Genomic DNA, 22,345 nt, shown 5'->3' on the forward strand with positions numbered 1-22,345 from the left:
GTTCAGGCAACTCCAATGCAGGAGCCCTTTCATTCAAGCACCAAATCACTTATTGAGTAAAAGATATGCTTTGCATTCAGAATAATAAAAGTTTTGGATTCACACTTTCTTCAAATGTGTTTTCAATCTAATTGGTTCCAGTGAGTTTATCAAGTTCCCTTGAAAAGGGTATGAACCCTTTGGATCCCATTTGCTGAGGTTCACAACTTGTGGCATCTGGCTGGTCATTCTAGGAGCAGAACGCTAAACTAAGTTTTTAGTGGGATTCAGCAGCGGTCCTAAAACGGGGTTGTAGCCTGAGATGCATGATGGTGTACAGTCCCCTCCTAACAGAACCCAGCATTGTACAAAGTGAATCTATGTACTATAGTTAAGACTCAACAGTTACATCCTTGAGATTCCAGAGTTTTAAATTCCTAATACAGTACTATTTCCCTTGCCTAAAAAGGCCAGGGATCCAGGCTTCTCCATTTTCTTTATTTTCCAACCTTTTTTCCTTAATATGACAAGAATACATTTTTAAAGACAACGATGCATGTTTGGATGTAGGCCAGCTTTTTCCAGCTTTAGAACCATTACACATTTAAGACACACAAATGACAATATGGACTGAGATCGGAGGAGGCCAAATGCTGCTGCTGCTGCTGCTGGTCCAACTATTGTTAAATAAAGGTTTTTATCCTTCAGCTTTTCTGGCAAGATGCAGTCCTTAGGTGCTCGTGAATCCATGTTCCAAAAAAGAGCAGAGGAGCAGGAGCATTGGGTCTTTGGCCGCTCTAGAGCTGAGAAGGCAACTCCAGGAGGAGAATTGCAATGAGGGGGTGGAAAGTAATCTGCCAGCCCCTGGTTATCATGTCAGACTTGTCAGAAAATATACACTGAGGAAGGAAAGCAGGCTCTGTATTGAAAGCATAGCTGGGGAACTGTCCCCTCCACCCACTCATAAGGAGGAAGAAATCTAGAATAGGGTAACATTTCTGGAGATGGGGAGGAAAGAACCAACCCAGGAGGAATGATGCCTCAGGATGATGCTGACAACATTCATTGCCCGTATAATCTGCCTCCAGTAATACAGTTAATATCCTCCGTACTAAACATGAGACGGCCAGGTTTAACCTGCTCCCTTCCTTTTCCTGTGACTCAGTTTGGGTAGACAGGCTCTGGGAATTAGCAGGCCCCTGCTTTGGGGGAAAGGTACAAACGTCATGCAGGTGTCAGCTGGGAGTTGTATCCAAGAGTCACTTGAATTCCTCATATAGTACTTTACCCTAATCCTTGAATCTCACACCTGATGAAGTCCAAGAGTTCCTTTTGGCAGCAGGAAGGTCTCAGGCTGGCGGCAGAAGCACTATTCACACCTGGCTTCATTTACATCTGTTTGCAAGAGAATCACAGGGAGGGCAGGAAGAGGAGAGAAATGCCCAGTGTGCTGTAGACGTAGATCGTTCGGTCAGCAGAATGCTAGTGCTCCCTCCAACAGTGAGATGGCAGGATAGCCGGGAAGGGGGACAGGCACTTGAAGCTCATTCCGTCTTGGCCTTATCCTGGAATTTCTGGTGAACAACTCGCAATGTCGTGAAGAAGTTGCCAATAAAGAGGGTGAGGAAGGGGAGGGCGCACATCAGGACCTGCCAGTGAAATTGACACGGTCAGAGTTTACTGCTTTCAGAGGAAGAGAGAGTCACCCAGCAGTTCTCAAAAGGACTGGGTTGCTGAGGAGAGAGGTGAATTTAACAAAGCTGACAGGTATTCTAGAGTAGAACAGGAGGGCAGTGCAAAGCACCAGAAAGAGGTGTTTCACCATGGATGTTAGTTCAAAGTGTTAAAGCAGCTATGTCTTTTGTGAGGTTTATATAGCTACTTAAAAGGCTGTCCCTAGCTGTCTGTAGGTGTAGATGTGCAGCCACTTCGATGGTATTTTTAGAGAAAGTGTTGTCTGCACCCACACAGGTGACGGGGAACAGCCTTGGAAACAGCTATATAAGCCTTACAAAGGAGGCAGCTGCTTTAATGCTTCAAAGAATTTTGCCCACACAAACATTGTTTTGAAGTACTTCTTTCAAATGCATTGCACAAGCCCAAATACTGGCTTTTTACAAGTTTCCACTTTCAAATTCCCTCACTTGTTAAGTGAGGGCCACAAATGAAAGCCATTGGACTAAACCATATTTTGGAAAGAACTGTGAATCCTAATGCAAGTAGTTCTTGTTCTGTGGTTTAGATTTTCAGAATGCCTAATTCTTGGCTATGGCAGCTGAGTCTGATGGGGATTTAGCTACAACTGGAGGATCACACGTTCCCCACCCCAACAAATAATATCATCTGAAGGCAGTACAGGTAGTCTTCAAGTTACAACGGTAACTGGGACCAGAATTTCGATCACTAAGCAATGTGGTTGTAAAGGGCAACATCACGTGACTGCATCGCTTAGTGATGGCAACCCCACCACTTCCCGTTGCCATCGTTAACCTAATTCCACCAGTCATTAGCCAAGGACCCACTTGGTCCCTCTCAGCCCCAGTTCTTCCAAGGTAAGGTCTCCCCTTCCACTCCCCGCTAACTGCTTATTTCCCCCATCTCTGCCCTTTTGGCCGGCCTGCACCCTGCTTTGCACCACATGGCTCTAGAGCTGCTTGCCATGCTGTGGCTCAGGGGTTTCTTGGTGCACCATGGCTCTGGGGCTGCAAGAAGCTGCTGAGCTGCAATGCAGCATGAAGCCTCAGCTGCTCCAGCCCGGCCGTGCGGAGAGGTGTGAAGCCATAGCTGCCCTGGGAAATCTCAGCTGCCCCAGCCCAGTCCCAGCTGCCCTCACCACCCTGTACTCTAAGGCCCCTGCCGCCCTGACCTTTGCCATCTTCTTGCTCCCACTGCTGACCAAGCATGCCTGGCCTGGCCCTTCACGAGCCAGCTGCTGGCCACAGGAGGCTTTCTTCCCAAGGTTGCACATGGTGGATTCCTCATGAGACCTGGGGAAGATGGCCTCACGTGGCCAGCAGCTGCCTCGTGAAGGGCCAGGCCAGGCATGCTTGGTCAGCAGCGGGAGCAAGAAGATGGCAAAGGTCAGCTGGGGTGTCGGGGCCATTGAGTGCAGGGGGCCAAAAGGGCATAAATGGTGGGGGGAGATAGGCAGATGGGGGGAGTTGAAGGGCTCCTGCAGTTGTAGGTACAGATGGGATGCCAAGTGCCCAAATTTTGTTCACGTGGCCACAGGGGCACTGTAAAGGCCGTAAACCAAACGAGGGACCAGTTGTAAGTCCCTTCATTCAGCGCCGCTGTAACTTTGAACAGTTGCTGAACGACGGGTTGTTAAGCAAGGACTACCTGTACCCCAATGACATTTGCTTACACTTTGTTTCTGTACCTCCCTTTACTTATTCCCCTCCCCAGGAGGCAGAACAATGGATTTACAAGGCTCCTCCTTTTTAGCAGACAGACTGCATGGACATCACTAGATCCTCTTTTGAGGGAACCTTGCTTGCATTTTTTCTATGTTACGTGGCATTTCCAGTTCTTGAAATCCACTATGCGCTTTTTATTTGCTTTGTTAGTCTTCTAAAAGTTCTTCTTCCTGCCTTGCCCTGCCCTGCCCTTCAGTGTTGATTTTAGATTAAGAGTAGTTTATTATTATTTATTTTATTTTATTTTATTTATTTATTTATTATATTATTTAGATTAAGAGTAGTTTATGCACATTTGCAGAGCAAACGCTCCATTCATACACAGGAGCCCACCTGACACCTGGCAAAGGCAATGGCTACAACACAAGAAAGAGCTTTACAATCAAGCAGTTGGAATACGCAGTTTTACTCTGCCTGGCATTGGCAGAGGGAGGGATTCCCCAGCCATGCTACCTTTTCACCGATGACATTTTAATTTATTTATGTGGTTTATCACCACTCTGATCTGGAAAGATTCCACGATTTGAAGAAAAGCACACAGTCTGTCATCGAGCCATGATGTTTATCATTTACAGCAGGAGTTCCCAAGCTTTGCAATACTCTGAATCTTAAAATAACATGAATTTGTGCAACCCTTCTCCCCATTGTATAAAACTAATGATTTCACTGGAGAAAATACAGAAATATTGCTTACTTTTAATAATTTAAAATACATTGATTAGAATGTATGTATAGAATATTAAAACCGGAAAACTTTATAATAGAGAATGGATTCATTGGAATAAATACCCACCCTTTTTAAAAACAAAAACACATTTTTAGTAGGTAGGATGAACTTGATTACTTAGTATAATTCCTGAAATCTGGGTTTCATTTTGAGGACCCCACTCTCATTTGCCAAAGTCAAGAACACACAAAAAGGTGTTTCTTTGCCTTAAATCAACTTCTCTTAAAATGCTGTAACGTGCAAAATACTGGCAAGCTGTAAGCTGCTTTGGTGCTCTCTCTTGGCCAGTCCTGCTGAGATAACAGTCAGCCTCTCTTTCCTTCCACTCAGTTGTGGATACTGGGCTTTGGAATCATCTTCTTGCTTGGCATTCAGCATGTTTTTTGTGCCAAACTGGTAAGCCTGGATGGAAGGCACTTTCTGGGAACCTTCCATCCCCTGCTTGTAATCCCTTTAAGGGTTGTAACCCACATTGTGAAAAAATGCTGATATAACAGGCAAAGGAGTTTGGGAGGATCACTGAGAGAGTTACCAGTGACTGTCACAATGGCTGCGTTTAGAAAGTATCTGGTAATTTCTGTAAGCAATGCCAAAGTCTGCAATCTCAGTTGGGCCATAATTTTGAAAGAGTGGCAAAGGAACAGAGTGTTTCCTCTCTCCCGTGCCCACCAATTCACTCTTACCTGCCATTCTTTGCATTCTGGATGCCTGGCCAGCTGGAAGAGTGTGATGGCATTGAACAGTTGCCAGAACTAGAGAGAGAAGATCACCGTTTTATTTGCAACATCTCAGACCCCACCCTCAAATGTACAAACTGCACATCATTGTGAGATCACGCCACTGGTTTTGGCAGTAGAAGGTTTAGGACTTTTGTCAATAAAAAAGTCAAAACGCTCTCTTTCAAAGCAACTGAGAACTCTGGGCTAAGATGAGCATCTCTGCCCCCCCCACCCCCCCTCATGCCACCCACTGGGATTTCAACATAGAAATACAGGCTTCTTGCCATTTAATCATCTCCTCCCCCACAATAAAGAGACAAGAGCTTATTTAGGCACAAAATACATCTCAAATCCAGATTATTCATATGAGTTAATCAGTAGCTGCATCCTATCTAGAAGAAAGAAGACACATGGAACAACAGTCAATACATCAAATTATTATGCATAAATAAGGAAGAGCATTCCAGGATTCTAAGTCTAAATCACTCTTGGCCTCAATTGTTTTTGGACCCTCAGAGCCCTCTACCAAGCACAGTGAGGAAATTAGGCAGTTTCCCCCCTAAAAACTGGCACAGTTTTTCTGCCATTTCAGATGGGAAATTAATATAATCATTCTTTAAGGAGTGTAGTAGGACAAAACACGAAAGCAGAACAAACCAGAAAAATCAGATATATTTTCCCAAGCCCCCAAATTTGCCAGAATCCCCTACACCTGCCAGTTTCTATGGTGATGCCCACGGTGGTTATAAGAATATTACAGTCTCTTGTGACAAAATAAATTCTCATTCTGTAAATAGATTTGGAGGGGAGGGGGTTTGTTTCTTTAAGCATCTCCCATCAGTCTTCATATCATATTATTATGAAACGAAAGTTTAATTTTCTCTCATTCAGTTGTTTATAAACAGAATATATATCTCCCCTAAAAAAGAGCTAGTAAGAGAAAAGACAAAATATGTATAAGAACTCTACATTAACCTTTATTTATCCCCACAAGAAACTCAGAAGAAACTATGCCTCTTCAGATCAAATAAACCTGGTTTTGCCTTGCCTACACTAAAGATACTCCCTGAAGAAGTCGTGACACACTTACTTGGCCGAAGAAGAGGAAAGGAAGCAGGAAAGTGAGGCCTCTCCACATCCATGACTGGAAACCCTCTGCAAGGAAAAACGCAGAGCCAAAGAATCAGTCCAGGGACCAGCAGTCCCAACTGCCTCTTCAGAATGACTGGAGATGGCAATATTTGGGTGACCTGATGCTACCACAGACCTTTCATCTCTGTTAAACTAGCATTGCCAGAATAGGAAATACAGAAGCTTAGAGACACACAAAACATTGTAAAAGTCCGCCTTCCCAAGAATAAAAGGCTCTCATCTCTTTGAGGAAGGAAGCAGGCAGGGTAAGATGGTTTGAAAAGCAGACCTACCCTCTGGTCAGATTCAGATATTTTTTGCAAATATATGTACTATGGTTATTAGTTAGTCTCTGTTTTTTAAGAACTATACCTAGATGAGGACCCTAAAAATGTTAATATCTCTAACCAGAAACATCATATGAAGCATGATCAAAAAAAGTCCCTTCATATCAAGCTCTCCTGGTGACTTCAGGGACACTTCTATGTAATCTTCTTGGCCATGATATGAAATAGCATGCCGCTGCCTTATTCTGGAATGTTTTTTCTACTTCCTAATGTAGGCTATAGCCCTGGGAGTCCCTTGAGATCTCCCACCCAAATATGAACCAGGTCTGATCTTGCTTAGCCACCTAAAGAGATGAAGCAAGCCTAAGATTTAATTCTAGTATTCAAGGCCGGGCAAAAATTACAATTTGGAGGAATTAAGGACCACATGAACATCCTTGCAGGATCAGAACAGCTGGTCCAACATTCTCTTTCCCACAATAGTCAAACAGAAGCTTTTGGAAGTCCACAAGACATTGGCCTGTTGTGGCTTCCCAGCCCTTGAGTCTCACAATGATCCCACCTTCATAGCCACTAAGAGTCCCCTCCTCCTCCGTTCAAAACCAATGACCAGTAGAGCATCTCCCATAGGGGTGATCTCACAGCCATTAGTGAAGGAAGGTCCTCATCCCTCATCCAGGAGAGCTTGCCTCAGCAAGGAAGAAAGAGAGAGCAGAAATGCGACCTACCCACAGTGAGATCCATGGTGTGTCGTTCACCCAAAGCTCTCAACCGGTACAGGCAACCACTCTGATAATAATATTGTAGAAACTGGACAAAGCCTGTCAAAGTTCAGCAAGAGAAATCAAAACTCAGGGGAAAAGTATACACTGAGATACTTAAATTATCCATCCCTCATTGTTACTACAGTGTCCCTTAAAAGCAAAGATCTAGTTTTAAACTCCTACATCCACTGCCTTTGGTGGCAGTGTGGTTTTTATTTTCTTAAGAAACAAAAAAATCTAGTTCTCACAGTAATGGGGAAAAAAGCTTGAATACATCTGAGCCACTTCAGCTAGTCTGGGAGATGAAGCCTATAGTAATTTGCCCTTTACCTCACCACCAGATCCTGCGGCACGACCCTTTCATCTCAATTTCACTCCATGAGGAAATCCTGACATTTACATATTATTGGTTGACTACCTCTTACTCTCATTCAAATACTCAGACAGTAAAAACAGAAGCCTGGCCACAAAATGGCATACTATGTTCTATGCTGTGGAGTCTTGGCAATGTAGCTATGAAAATAAAGGCTGGAATTCATAGTTCTACTGACTCCCTGATACTCGCAGGTCTTCAACCACTTCCCTCCACCCTCTTCTTTAATGTAGTCCTACTTACTCTGATACATAGAGAACGTGAGGAACTGGTTTCTGAACTTCTGGTACATAAGGCCATCTGGCCTGCAAAGATAGAGGGATTATAGAAACATACGTGTAATCGGAATCCACTGACATGTGATGGACAACTGCCACTCTCTTAGAAGACTCCAGAAAGGAATTAAGCAAACTCTCAGGCTATTAACTGACTGAAACCACGGGCATTATGCTCAGTTTTTTCTTGAAGTCACCAAGACAAATGAAGAGAAAAGCTGAGATAAAGACTCACCAAGTCAGCATGACACCTGAGAGGAAGGTGGAAATGTAGTGATGAAACACCCACCAGCCTTTAATCCTGGAAGAGCAAATACAACTATTTTTATTTGGGTTTTTCTTTTAAGCATGATAGCCCAGTATACTCTGGCAATGCTTGGGAGCTCCTCTTTTGGAAGGTAGAGGGCCACCAAGGCAGTGGCAGCTGGGATACATTGCACTGAGTACCAAACACGGTGCCAATGGCTATAACCTTGGGGAAAACACGTGGGTTGCCTCTTGAGGAGATGTATCCCCCATTCCACTCTCTTCCCTCAAGTAGCATGATTAAAGGAAAAACAATTATTTTCTTTGCCAATCTGAGATTAAGGAAACTTGGGAAGGCAAAAGAAAGGAGAATGCAGAAGGTATTGCATGGGAATTGCTTACCATTGGGCATTTCTTGTTTTGAGCATGGGCTGAGGTACAGCAGCCTAACAGACAAGATCCTAAGGCAACCAACTTTCTGTTTTGTAGAAATGTAGTCAATAAAATCTAAGGTTTGATCCCAAGAGCTAGGAAAAGGCCCTTCCCTGAGACAGCCTCAGGGAATGTTGAGGCGTATCAAGACAGATTTTACAGTTGGGGAAGTGCTCAATGGAAGAAAAATATTTTGTATGCAGAAATGTCTCAGATTAGTCCATGACATCTCCAGTTTAAAGGATTTCAGATAGGAAAGAAAAGATCTTGGCCCAGTCCTCTAAGAGCTACAGACAGCCCCTGGATGAGGTTAGCCAACAATTAAGATAAGGCAGCCTCATAAGATATAGGAGAGGCCAGAACCAGGGTCCATGGCTTAGCTTAGTTGGCAACAATCTCCCAAATTTGAGGGTGACAGGTCTAGTTCACGATTGCAAGGAACATCCAGGAATAGTTTTCTCCACATAAAATGCTGAAGAACCCCTGCAATCAGAACAGGAAGAGCTATGCTAGATGGACCTGCCCCGATTTCACATGCAAGCCTGGGTTTCTAAGGAGGTGTTCCCATGTTCAGTTCCCAAATTTTTACAAGCAGGATTAGGAAAGATTTTGTACAGAACGTCCAGGGAGTGCTGGATTAATATGCATGTGACCTCCTTAGCTTAAGGAAGGAATAACTCTGAACAGAAGCACTACTTACTTAGAACCGTTGTTGATCAAGATGCTCTCCCGAATGGTCAGCGTGCAGTAATACCAGACCAGGAGAAAATTGAAGACAGCATCAGTTACCCTGTCATAAAAAGTAAGAAAGCGACGGGTTCAATAGTTGTAATATAATTGTCTGGTGAAGCGAGTGGCTGCTTGCTAGTTTCTGTCTCCAGGACAGAGAAGCAGAGAGCCAAATGTGCCCTCTGAAAAGCACGCTGGAGGAAGGATAACCTCTAGAAATGGGAGGGGGGAGAGAAAGAGGATAAAAACTAAAATAATGGCATTTAATTTAAGTTACATAAAATAATCCAAGTAGTTGGGGATTTTTCCTTGTAATAAAATGTTACAAAGAGGCATCCACCTTTGTAAAGGCTTAGAGGGATGAACTTCCAGGGGCCACGGCCAAGGCTCAGATTTTGCCATGCTCAAAATTAATATGGAAGAGAGTATGGTGGAATGGTTAAGGAGTTGGACTAGGAGCTGGGAGACTGTTTTACTTCCCAGTCTAGTTTACAGCCTGGAGGTCTCTCCTCCAAGCACTAACCAGGTTGGATTCTGCTTAGCTTTCAAGATCAGCCAAAGTCAGCTCAGTGTTTTGAAGTATGGATGAGGGCCAAGGAGGCCTGGGTTCTAATCCACGCTCAGCCACAGAAACTCACTGGGGGACTTTGGGCCAATCAGTTTCTCTAAGTCTAACCTGCCACATAGCGTTGTTAGGAGGCTAGAATGGGTATGCTATATACAAGGCCTGAGCTCCTGAAGTTGCAAAGGGTGGGATATAAATCTTTCAAATAGGTCAACCAACCATTCATAGTGCGTACAGTATTGTCAAGTGCCTTTGGCCATGTGGACAGGGACTATGCATCAGGACAAGGATTAACACTCTGGAGGGTTAACATTTTATGCCCTGGGTTTATTTATTGATGATTTCTTTATTAAACAAACTTACACAGCTGAAACAAACAAGCTACCCGAAGGAACTGTGGGTGGTGAACAAAACTGAAACAAAGCACGCTAAAAACAAAATGACCATTTAAAACAGTAAACAATGTTGAGGCCCTGATAAAATGCACAACTATCAATCAAGCACCCAGACCAGCTCCACCACCACCAACATTCCCCCTAATGCCTAGTGGGAAAAGTCTTCACTGCTTTCCTGAAGTGTTTCCTAAACTATTAGTCATTTTAGTTATGGTATTTGGTACTTTCCAAAATCTTTCTCATCTGCATGGGAGAGAGCAATAGAGAGTTGGGTGTGAGCCCAGTGGGGCCGGGAAGGGGTGTGTGTGTCCCCGCTTCTACCTCCCAACACTGTCAACAATTAAAGTTGGCAGCTTAAAAACATTCAGCATTTTTATATTCAGAGACCCAGTAAAATTAATCTCGCTGTACTCAAATGCTGTTTCCTTCAACACCTGACTACCCTTCCGAAAAAAGGAAGCTGTCTCTGTCTTGCCAACTCCCCAAAGTCCTCGGAGGACCGGAGATAGCAACTCCCGGGGCTGAGAGGAAGGGGAGAGGCTGCCCATGTTGCAGGATTGCGCACTCACCTGGAGTTAAGGAGGAAGCGGCAGGTGAAGGAGACAATGAGCAAAATGATGGTGAGGTAGAGCTTGAACTTCTCGTACTCATCCTTATAAGCAAACCTAAGAGGGGAGGCAGAGGAGGGAATGAACCAGGTCTGACACCCGCTTGTAGGGCTGGCTCTGTCCTCCCAAACCTGCTGTCTTCCGAGTACCTTGTGACTGTAACTCCCCAAATCCCCAACCCCGGAGCTGGAGTTCCAACATATTCTGAGGGATGGCAGATGGGGAAGACCTAACTTTTCAAGCTCTTTATCTATGGCAGTCTACGACCATAATAAAGGTGGGTTTGATCTAAAAGCGCTTTGGAGCTTGGGACTCTGATGTCTTAAGGGACACTTTACTCTGCCTAGCAGTGAGCATCAGAGGGCCTTCTCTATGTGTCTTCTGACTTTATTAAGGGAAAGCAGGAACAAGAGTTGTTAGTATGGCATGGAATGAAATACCTTCCCTGGAGGTATTAATTAAATCAATTACATTTTACCTGGGAGAGTACAGTTCTGAAAGTATAGTTTGTTTTTTGTTTTTAAGAAAGAATACACCTGTGCCTCACCAAGCATTGTTTTGTACTTCTGTTTATGATTAATCTGATTCTGTATAGGTAGTGCTTGGGTTATGGCCATTTGTTCAGAGACCATTCAAAGTTATGACGGCACTGAAGAAATGGTACTTACGACGGGTCCTTGCAGTTCTGGCCATCGCAGCATCCCCAGGGTCAAGTAATGTGATTTCCGACATTCCCTGCCAGCTTCCCACAAGCAAAATCAATGGGGAAGCTGGCAGGAAGTTGCGGCCATGTGAGATCCTCACTTAATGATGGCAACTGGCACTGCAACGCAGTCACATGTCACACATCATGACTGCCTTGCTTAACGACGGCAGTTCCAGTCCCAATTGCCATGGTAAGCCAAGGACTACCTGTAAAGTCAAAGATGTGTTCACACAACATAAAGCGCTTGGTTAGTTTTAACCTTGGTTTGTTTAGTTTTGTGGCTTAGCACACCGGGAAACTTCACTTGCCTATTCTTAAATTTAAAAAGGGTTCCTAATCTGTATGACTGCAAAACACATCAGCAGCGAGATAAACTATAATCAATTAGCACCTACTTGGCTTGTTTGCTCAGCAGAGTGACATTCACATTCCCCAACACGAGACTCAGGTACAACCTGGATCACAACAGAAAGAGGGATAAAGTACACCCCCGTTACAATACCCTGAGTCATACTGCACTCACATTCCAGGCATACTTAGCATCTCAAATTGGCCTGCAACGAGTCATAATAAAATACACCGATGAGCTGCCTGGTTCTTTTTGATGGCAGCTGTGAGAATGCTGCATTAACAGGGTACAACCTTATGTGATTTTGCTATAATTAGCACACAGATGCTATAATTAGCATCTGTTGTCAGAGTTACCAGGAGCTGGTGGCACGAAACTAACTACACACACTTTTGGGCATAGAATCACACTGGAATTCTGTCAGATGAAATATCTGCCTGACCCCACTTTCACCAGCTATTGGCTGTAAGTAGCTAAATGGAACCTCCCTTTACAGGAGCAGTATGCCTCACAATACAAGATCCCTGGAATAAACCACCAGGAGAAAACGACTGCTGGTGATGGGAAACAACTGTACTTGGAAGCACCAACTGGGCACTTCATGGCGTCCGTTACTCGGTGCGTGTGACACCATTGCTCCGCAAGCTGCACTGGTTCCAGTGTCCTTCCAGGTGCAATTCAAGGTGCTGGTTGTCACCTTTAAGGCCCTTTGTGGCTTGTGACCAGGTTACTTACAGGACTGTCTCTCCCTGTCTACCAATCTGGCAGGAGGGTCATGCTCCGGGCACCATCAGCTAAGGAGTGCTGGCTTTTCTACTGTGGCACCTGCCCACTGGAACCTAACCCCCTCAGAGATTAGATTAGCCCCATCCCTGCTGGTCTTCCATAAGGTCTTGAAAACTTGATTTTGTGCCCGAGCCTGGAGCCCTGCGTGTGTGACAGAGCCCACCTCCTGACTATGTTGATCGCCATTTGGATGATGCTTGGCTGTTATGTGTGCTTATAAAATATAAACCACGTATTTTGTCTATTTTATTGTAAGATGCCTAGAGTCACGTATGAGAGAGAGGCGGCTATATAAATCAAATAAACATATTGTTAAGAACAGGACTGGTCTTATTCCCCTCCCAGTTTGGGGGAATTCTGAGTTCAGTCGGACCCCTTACCCATTCTTCTTTGGCAAGTAGGCCTCCATTTCAAAAAAAGCGTTCTGTCTCTCTTTGATCATATTCTGGATTTCCTTGAGGGCATCCTCCTTCTGCTCCTGGTCAGGAAGAGAAGACTTGCACCTGTATGAGGCCGGGAAGAAGGAACACATTTTGGAGAAAGCAGCACGTGATTGATAAGCAGCAGGCGTACCCCCTTAAACTTCCAAATCCAGCATCCTAAGCGTTCAGACCCTGCTTCAAAGGCCCAGCCTTGAGATGGCTCCCCCAGAAGTTTCAGACAGTGATTTTTCTCCCAGCTGCACGTGGAGGTGGAGCAGATGAGACTCATGGTTGGAAATACTTTCAGAAGAAGACCCAACAACAAGCCATCTCCTGATCCCATTTTAGGTGAACCACTGGGGTAATTCACAAAGGGAGCCTGTCATATCCAAGCAATAACTGTAAGCCCTTCCCAATGCACATTTCTGAGCTCCAGCACAGTCATCTCAAACTAATGATTGGCAACAGAAGGGTGTTATGAATGTACTGTCAGGATACAACATTTGCTTCTTTCTCTTGAGAGGGAAGAAATACATGCAGATGGAAAGCTATGGGAGCCTACAATGAACACTTCCTTTAAAAGTATCTCATAACATCAAATTGCAAAACAGCATATATAAAAGAGGTTACTAACATTCAAACTGACAACCTGATTATTATTATAAATCACACAAGGTTTATTTACAAGCCAATATGGTTTTAGTAGATAAGCAAATATAATGTATGCAGAAATAAACATTTGGAGAGCAATACAGCTTATTGCAATTATCATTCATTCAATTTTAAGAATAGTTAACACTGTTGCCTCCACAATCAGTCATTTTATTTTTCTTTTCCCTGGTTCCCATGAGCAGATCAGCCCTCCTACCTCAAAGCCAAAGGCTCAACCTTTTATAATCCTACTCCATTTAAAACCTTTCTGCCAGCTGATGTGTGGATTTATTCAGGAGAAACACCCCAAATTTCTGGCTTAATCACAGACTGGTAGCATTGCAAAGCATAATGTAAACCGTACAATATCCAATGGCACAAACTTGTTTAAATCCCCTCCAAACCCAAGACAATTTTAGCTCTGTTTCCCCATAATTCTTAGTAAAAGGGGTGTGTTTAGACATGTCTAAACATTTATTTAATAGCACTTTACCCAAACAAAACTTAAAATCATTTTAGCAGTAAACTTCAGAATGTAGTAAGTGGGTTATATATGGCACAGTTCTTCCCTGAACTCAAGCAAAGGTGTTAAGTGAAAGGTTTCTCAACCAAGCTGCTTTTTCGCAACAGGATATACACTACAGCTTAACCCAGGAGCCAGCAACACAGTACCCCCCAACCCCAAAATTAAATACTTGTTTGAAATTAAAATGGTCCCATTCTCAAGCTTTCAATGTTCTCACATGAACTCTCACAAAATGTCAGTCAAAAATGCTAAAATCTTACATAATGTTGCTAATTTTCAGCACCAACTCTATCCCACCTATCACTTTGAATAGGTGGACAGCCCCTGGCTTAATTTCTGTTTCTACCAGTTTCTTCTACTCTTGTGCTGAGACAGAAAGTACCCAGACAGAAGCAAAGTGGGCAAGAATTTTCACTAGCCTGAGTCTCACTCTTAAATGGGACTAACAGAGGAAGGGTAGAATATAAACCAGTAAAGAGTTTTCAAGGCTAGTTGCTTTGTGGTCTTCTTTAAAAGGAGGAGGAAGGAAAAAGACTAAGTGAAGGAGCTGTGGCAGTTGAAGAAAAGAGAGTCAACTCAATCTCATGGTTCATAATTCAAATTTTGGTGTTTAGGTGTAATACAAAAGTGATCTCCTTGCTCAGCAGTTAAGACATATAACCTGCCCAAACACCTCCACCCATGCGTTGAAAACAACATGGAATAATGACTATAAACATACTTCTTAAGAGCCAGAGAGAGTTCTTTCAGTTGCTTCTTCTGTCGTGAGATGGAACTGGAGATGCCATCTTGGAGCTTTGTCAGCTCCTCCAGCTTCTGTTTGTATAGCTTGTGAGTTTCCTAACCAAAAAAAGGAACAGAATAACAGAGTTTAGGACAGAAACTTGACAATTCTCTACAATGAAGGTCAGTACACACCTGATAAAATAAAAAGTTGGAGAGCTTCATCATTAATAACAGGCATGGGCACAAAGGTAGCTAGTACATCCACTTATCTAAGCCGATCCCAGTGTTCATTCAAAAATCACCTCAAGCCATGATTTGTTGAACAAGCCATAACCATGTAGTTCATCATAATGCTAAGTTGTACACCAGTTTTTCTGAACTTGGGTACTTGCCAGATCTCTGCACTTCAACTCCCAAGAGTTCTCAGTTGCAAAATTCTGGTTCACACATCTAGCAGGTGCCCAAACTGGGGAAAGCTGTCATAAACCATGATTTATAAACACAATGAATGAGTTAATGCATAACATTAAACCATAATTTATGTAAGCCACAATACCTGGGGCCACATACTATTTTAAGCCAAAAATTAATCCCATCCTTCCGAAACCCCAGAAATCTTAAGTAGTTCATTGTCTACTGGTACATTACTGGTTGGACTTCAAGGTTCTAGTAATGACATTTTGAGCCTTGAATGGTTTACAATGGTGGTACTTGAAGAACCTCTTCCAGTATATAGCTACCTGATCCTGAAGACCTATACTGTAGCAGACCCCTCCTTGGTATCCCACAGCTGGAAGAGATGTGCTATTTCAAGGGTAGAAGAAAGCCTTCACTATTATGGCATTCTGGTCTTGGACTACCCTTTCCTGGATGCCTGCTAGCACTGATGTCATCTGTTTGTTTGAGTCAGGCAAAGTCCTGGCTTTTCACTCTCACATTTGGACCTTAATGACCACCAGGTGACTGTGCCTTTAAAGAGCTTCTCTCTACTGTATGTTTTTTAAAACTCTTACTTTGTTATATTTGGGCTTTGCAGATCATAACCCACCATAAGGTCCTTTAGATGGCAAACAATCTGAAAATATTTTAAAATAAATATGATCCAACCTTCTAAGGCCCTGATGGTAGTGCCATGGGACTTTATTAGAGGTCATCTGGTTGAAATTTTCAGCCCCTTTAATGTGTACTAAGATTAGCTCAAGGAAGATAAGCCTACTAACTAATGGACCATTTTACCATTTATTTTTACAACCAGTAAAAAAAAATTCCTGTCGCAACCAATGGATCAACATTTGATTGATCCGGGGGAAAAAAAAAAAACAGCTGACCCTGCACCTGCAGGAAAAACACTAGGAAGAGAAAAAAAAATTCTGCTGCTAAAAATAGCAATTTCCTGCTGAATTTTCATGATGTGATCTCTGGGACTTCAGATGGGGCTGTGGGCCACTTTATGGCCTAGAATACCCCCATCTAAGGTAGATGAGCCAAGAGTCTGGACCAAGTTCATAAAATGGGCTAAACCATGCTTTGCTTAACCATGGTTTGTTGGGTAAACTAAAATTAGCTTTTGTTACAAAAATGTTAAGCCACAAACCCTGGTTTAGAAACCACAGTAGCTCAGTTCATACAACATATTAAGCTAAGCCCAAAGAAAACAAACCCCATAATGGCTTTACATGGTGCATGAATCCAGCTATGAGCCACCCAAAGTTTGTGGCGAACTATAACAGGAAGCTTCTAATGTTTCTCTGCCTGTGGAAAAAGGGGGAAGGGAAAAGATGCAATCCAGGAACTGACCCTCTTCTGAAAGGGCCCTGTACACTGATGGTGTAATATCACTAAACAAGACTGCACTTTGGCATCAATGCAGGAACATCTGTGCTTGCTTGGCACAGCTGCTGGTAGGGCCCTGTCCACACAACTAGGAGATGTTGCTCAATCTGTTGTACTTTGCAAGGGTGAGGAACAACCTTTCAACCAGGACACATGATGCAAATGCAAGTCAGAATGATGATAAAGTGAACTCCCTCATTAGTCAAGTTTCAGTGCTATCTGAAAAGGCGTGTCACTACTATTACACACAGGATAATTTGTGGTTTGTATATAGAAGACATCTGTATACAAAGGTCAGCAGAAGATATGCCAAAGGCTAGGTGCAGTGATATCAGATGTTCCCTTATTTCCACTGTTGTCCTTCAGAAACTTAGCAAGTATCCATCAAATTGGAATCTGGTACATTAAAACTGCTAGAAATGGACAGGAGGAGTCCCAAGCCAAAATTCCAGAGACTTCCCTCCACTCCCATCCTTGGGAGACAGAATATTCTCTTGATAAGCTGCATTATCAACAGGAAGGAAGAACCACCACCTACGTATTCAAGTATCATTGCAATGTTCCTCCCTGTATCTCCACTATTTCCAGGTGCACAGACCTCTTTCTCTTTAATTAAATTGCTCTTAAATTGAGTCTCCTTCAAGTCAAGCTTGACTTCCATCTATGTAGGTTTCTCGACAAGAATACAGAAGTGGTTTGTCACTGCTTTTCTAGGATATTTTTTCTACTTCCCAGTCTAGTTTACAGCCTTGGTGGTCTCCCATCCAAGCACTAATCAACTCTGCTCCTGCCTAATATTTTTAAGTGCAGCCAAGGTCAGCTAAATGCTGCCACCTGCTGTGACATCTGGACTAGGATCAGGGAGATCCTATTCCAGGACCACCCTCAACCCACCGTAACTCATTGAGTAATTTGGGGCCAGCCATTTTCTCTCAGCCCAACCAACTTCACAGGATCAAAATTCCTGTGTAAACTGCCTTGAGCTCCTGATGAAAGGTGGGATATAAACCTAGCAAATAAATAAATCCACCATGAGCTACGTTTGTACAACCAGGTCTGTTAAATGTCTGCAAGCCTAATCAGTTTCATTCTCAATTAACGTCTTTCTGTCTTAGTGTGTTGCATGAACACACATCTCCTTGGTGAATGCACAATATATTGCATAATTCCAGAAAACTGAGTTAAACCAGTAGCCCTAAGTGTCTTGTACAAACCCATTCACATCATCATAGCTTTTCAAAACACCATCCATAATTTTTTAGCTTCCAGGAGAAAAAATACTAGACAATTTCCAGAAACAGCTGTGTTTTTGTTTTCTGCCCTTCCCCAAAGTTCTGTTTCATTTAATTTCTGGGCTTCAAGGTTTATGAACACTGAACATCTCTAAGGTTACCTACTGCATGGTGACATCTCAAAGCCTTTTTTCTGTCAAACTCCCCACCAACTTCTCTCCAAATCTTTAACCTCAAAATACAGGGCACACAGCATCCCTGGGGTGCTATGCCCCACTCTGTGCCTCCTAGATCAACCTTGGTCTATAACCCCGCTTCCCATGCTCTTAGCCTGGGTATACAGACAAGCAACCCTAAAAGAGGGAAAGGCAGAAGATAGAGCTTGTAGATCTCCAGGAAATTATCAAGATTCTTGACTCCTAATGTTTTAATAATAGCAACAAAATCATGCTAAGTCATAATGTGGTTTGATGGTTTGGGCTGAACATATTTATGAGCCCAGCCACTATTTGCAAATCAGAGTTTACGGCTTTGAATGTTGTGCAAACCCTGCCAACTGTGGTTTATTCAACATATTTCACATTTCAATAAATATTATTTGATATATTTATTATTTAAAACATTTCACTAACACCTGTCATACCGTCAGGTGGTATGAAACATTAACATATCTCTTATACAATTTAACATCCAATAAAATTTATAAATATAAAAATATATTCATATAAATATATAAATAGAGCCAGTTTGGTCTTGTGGTTAAGGCACCTGGGTAGAAACCAGGAGACTGTGAGTTCTAGTCCCGTCTTAGGCATGAAAGCCAGCTGGGTGACTTTGGGCCAGTCCCTCTCTCTCAGCCCAACTCACCTCACAGGGTTGTTGTTGTTGTGGGAAAAATAGGAGGAAGGAAGGAGTATTAGGCATGTTCGCTGTCTTGAGTTATTTAGAAAATAATAAAGTTGGGATAAAAAAAATCTAAAAAAAATGAGTACAAATCATACAAATCAATACAAATCATGAACCATCCTATTATTAAATATAAAATGTTATAGTGAATAAAGTGTTTTTAACATGGATATTATATGAAAAACAGTCAGTGTATGCTTTATCTCAATGCTCTACAGAATTGGTGCCACATCAGAAAGATTAAACAAAGCATGGCTTTGCATAGTGAGCGAACCTGGTGATTCTCCCACCGTATTCTGCTGAAGTTGAGAAATCTTGCGGCAATCAGCAATGGATTTCTGAACAGAGGAATGTAAAACACAATTTAGCTCAGGAAGGTTCTTGGGCCAGAACACTTTAAACCTATGTATTTTGCAAAGAGGTTTTGAAATTGGGCCTTCTGGTTTAGTTATTTTGACCAACAAAAGGGATACAGTACCTCCAATTAGTCAGATAGCAAATTTGGGAAAGAATGTGTAGAATTATTTTAAATTGAAGCACTTGCAAAAACTGTTGTTACCTCTAAGACTGTGCTCGGTATCTTCTGCTTTACCTACTATAACATACAGTACATGTGAAACCCCTAAAAAGTATGGCTTGCCCCACAATTGTTGTATTTCAGACATTCATATACATAATCTATAAACTGAATGAAAATACAACTCATCCCAAAAACTAGTATTGCCTGATGTCCTTAAATTCTTCTACCTTTATCATATCAAACTTCCTTGTGTTTCCATTCTTAAATTTGCTTTACTGCAAGCTGCAAAATAGGTATGGCCTGGCCTCAAATTCTTCTACCTTTATCCAAAATAAACTCCAGACACATAAAATATCTAGAATAGGTACTGCTGTCATCAGGCCAAAGTCCCTTTATTTCTTAAAAAACATCTTTCCCCAAATTCTTTATCTTCCTCCTCAATAACTCCAGTATCAGTAGACCAACAATTCAAACTTCTCAAAAAGCAGCCGGAGAATCAGGGAAATAATGCTTCCCCATATTTCATGCTACATCTTCTTTCAGATGTCCCATAACCAAAACAGCCTAGCTTCATCTACACCTGCCACTTGATTTAAAATCCTTTTCCTAATAGCACCTGTTGCTCATGCACCTTCAGTTCTCCTCCCCATTGATAATATATGAAAAAAGAAGGGAGGGATTGGAAGGTAAACTTGTTGAAAAACATAAGATCCATTTATTCTGGATCAACACAGATACCTGTGAAGCCCAGCATCCTGTTTCCAAGGGATCAGTCAGACACCCCCAGGAAACTGAAAAGCAGGTCAAATTCCTCAAAAGGGGATCTTAACCACCCAGAGCTAGGGTTCCCACACATTTAACCAGTTGTTTTTTCCCCCCAAACTGTTCTGCAGAGCCACAGGGTCCATAAGAACTTGATGGGGTTCCATGAGAGATTAAGGGCAAAAAAAGAAAAAGTTGACCTGAACATAGCTTTCTCTCTTGACGAGGGGTTCCGATAGATAAAACACACTCCACAGCCTGAAAAAGTCTGAAACTAAATCATGGTTTGCTGAATAAGCACAGCTGGCTGGGTCTGCATACACACAATGCCATAAACCAGCAACGCACAATGGCTTAGTATAATGTCCTGTCAACCAGGCCAGCATACAGAATTAAATCCCTATAGACAGTGTAAAAGTGTGCCAAGAAAAGTGGTCAATTCTCCTTCAATAGAGACCTTTCAAAGAGGCTGGACGAGGAACAGGCAGATAAGCTGTAGCTGTAGTTTTTTTTTCTTCTGACATTAGTAGCAGGTAGTTTGGATTATCTTAGATATCCTTTCTGACTTTTGTGATTAGAGCAAAAGTCATCTCTCATAATTGCTACTCAGCAGCTGGTACCAGCAGCACAGGGCCCGTGATCTTGATAATGTGTAGCCCTTAGGACTAGTAACTAATGATAGCCGTGTCTTCTGGGTATCTGCCGCTGGGTGCCCCTTGTGCAGAGGGCAGACTGCCGCTGCCGCTCACGAAAGACTGTCATCTACTCTGCAAATGCCCCCTTCGGATGCAGTAGCAGCGGTGCAGCACACTCAGAAAGGCTTCCGCCTTCATACACGTTGAAAGCACAAGGGGAAGGCACTCTTCATATGCTCAGCAATGCTCTTTACTTCATACACGCACTAGAAGATATAAAAACACTCTCTTCTCTCTCCTGTTTTAATACAGCGGCTGAACTTCTAGCTGCCGGCTAGAGAAACCCCGCTCGGCTCATGCCCCCTTTGGGCCCAGGCAATCTGCACATGCTTAAGGATGCCCTCTTCTTCACCCAAGCGAAAAGGAGAAGACGGTCTGCCCAGGCCAGCCTCAGAGGCATTCTGCTTAAAGGCGCTTTCCCAGCCTAATGTCAGCTCCCGGGCTGGGAATGATGGGAGTCGCAACCCCCATTCCTCCAGATGATACCCGGCTGAGGAACGCCGCTTGCCACCCCGCCGGAGGCGGCCCGGGGCTGCGCCCGGCTTCCCGGCTCCCGCTCGCCGACAGACCCTTCCGCCCCGCTGCGTTGTCCCCGCTCGACAACGCCCCTCTCCGTGACGTGGCATTTCCCCCACCGCCCCCCGGAGGACACCTGCACGCGCTGGAAGCCGTCCTGCAGCTCCTCCCAGTCCCGGAGGCACTCGGTGACCGAGGCCCGGCGGCTCATGGCGACGGTGTGAGAGACGGGCAGACACTCCGACGCGTCCTCCCGCAGAGCGGGGGCGGAGTGGAGGGGGAGGAGGGAGCGACGCTTCGGAAGGACGCCTCAGCCAATCCGCGAGGGCTCTCGGCGACCCGCCCGCCGCCGGGCGGCCAATGGGCGCCGCTTCGAGGCCAGTGGCCGCCGGCCGGCGGGGGGCAGGAGGGTGAGAGGTTGAGGGCAGGGCGGCCGCGGCCACCCGCGCGGGGAATGCCCCTCTCGCGGGGGGACCGCGGTTCAAAGGATAGGACGCCAGCATCGGTGAAGTCCGGCCGACTGGGTGGCCTAACTATCCTGCTAAGCCAAGGTTTGTTTAGCTACGGTCTGTCGCATAAGCACCAAATTGCTGGGTTCGTACAAAAGATAGTCACTGGATCTAGCGTAGCTACCGGAGAGTTCACGGACGCAGTCTGCTTCGCAGCAGTGAGTGGTTTGCTCTTTCCTTCTTTCTGGATGCTGTTCTGATCTCCCAGTCTGGCCCTCAGCCCTGTGATTTTTGTGCTGGTCTCCCATCCAAAAGTAACCAGGTCTGACCCTTTCCAGATCAGGCAAGGTGCAAACTAGGCCATCATTATCTGTGTCACCAGTGCTCCAAGTCACAGGGGTGTTTATTGACGGGGACCTCTTATTCCTCTTATTCTTTCAATTCATTTTTTTTAAAGATCAGAAATCTGAACATTAATTGAATTTTTTAAAAAAACTGGTCTGCGCTGATTTGCTTTTTGTAAGAGAGTTCGGTAGAGCTCATTGCTACAGCTGTTCTTGCTGCAGTCTTTGTAACTCCCTACTTCAGATGTAAACAACCAGTTTCCATCACAACCG

At 43.8% G+C, this 22,345-nt stretch overlaps 1 protein-coding gene across 1 annotated transcript; it reads right to left on the minus strand.

Annotated features, from left to right (window-relative positions):
• Window positions 1–456: 456 nt before the first annotated feature.
• TMEM120A (transmembrane protein 120A) lies at window positions 457–21,639 on the minus strand. The gene is made up of 12 exons (XM_007433763.4): window positions 21,416–21,639; window positions 14,811–14,929; window positions 12,871–12,993; window positions 11,751–11,810; window positions 10,611–10,706; window positions 9,053–9,142; window positions 7,910–7,975; window positions 7,643–7,704; window positions 6,991–7,083; window positions 5,935–5,999; window positions 4,809–4,877; window positions 457–1,628 (listed from the first exon to the last, which is right to left on the minus strand). Exons 1-12 carry the CDS (start codon window positions 21,488–21,490, stop codon window positions 1,524–1,526), a joined length of 1,023 nt encoding a protein of 340 aa, XP_007433825.1. The 5' UTR covers window positions 21,491–21,639; the 3' UTR covers window positions 457–1,523.
• Between the last annotated feature and the right edge of the window lie 706 nt (window positions 21,640–22,345).

The sequence above is a fragment of the Python bivittatus genome, unplaced genomic scaffold, assembly GCF_059951505.1.
Source record: "Python bivittatus isolate LINGU-HERP-01145 unplaced genomic scaffold, Pbiv_v1 ctg000690_np1212, whole genome shotgun sequence".
NCBI classification, from domain to species: Eukaryota; Metazoa; Chordata; class Lepidosauria; order Squamata; family Pythonidae; genus Python; species Python bivittatus.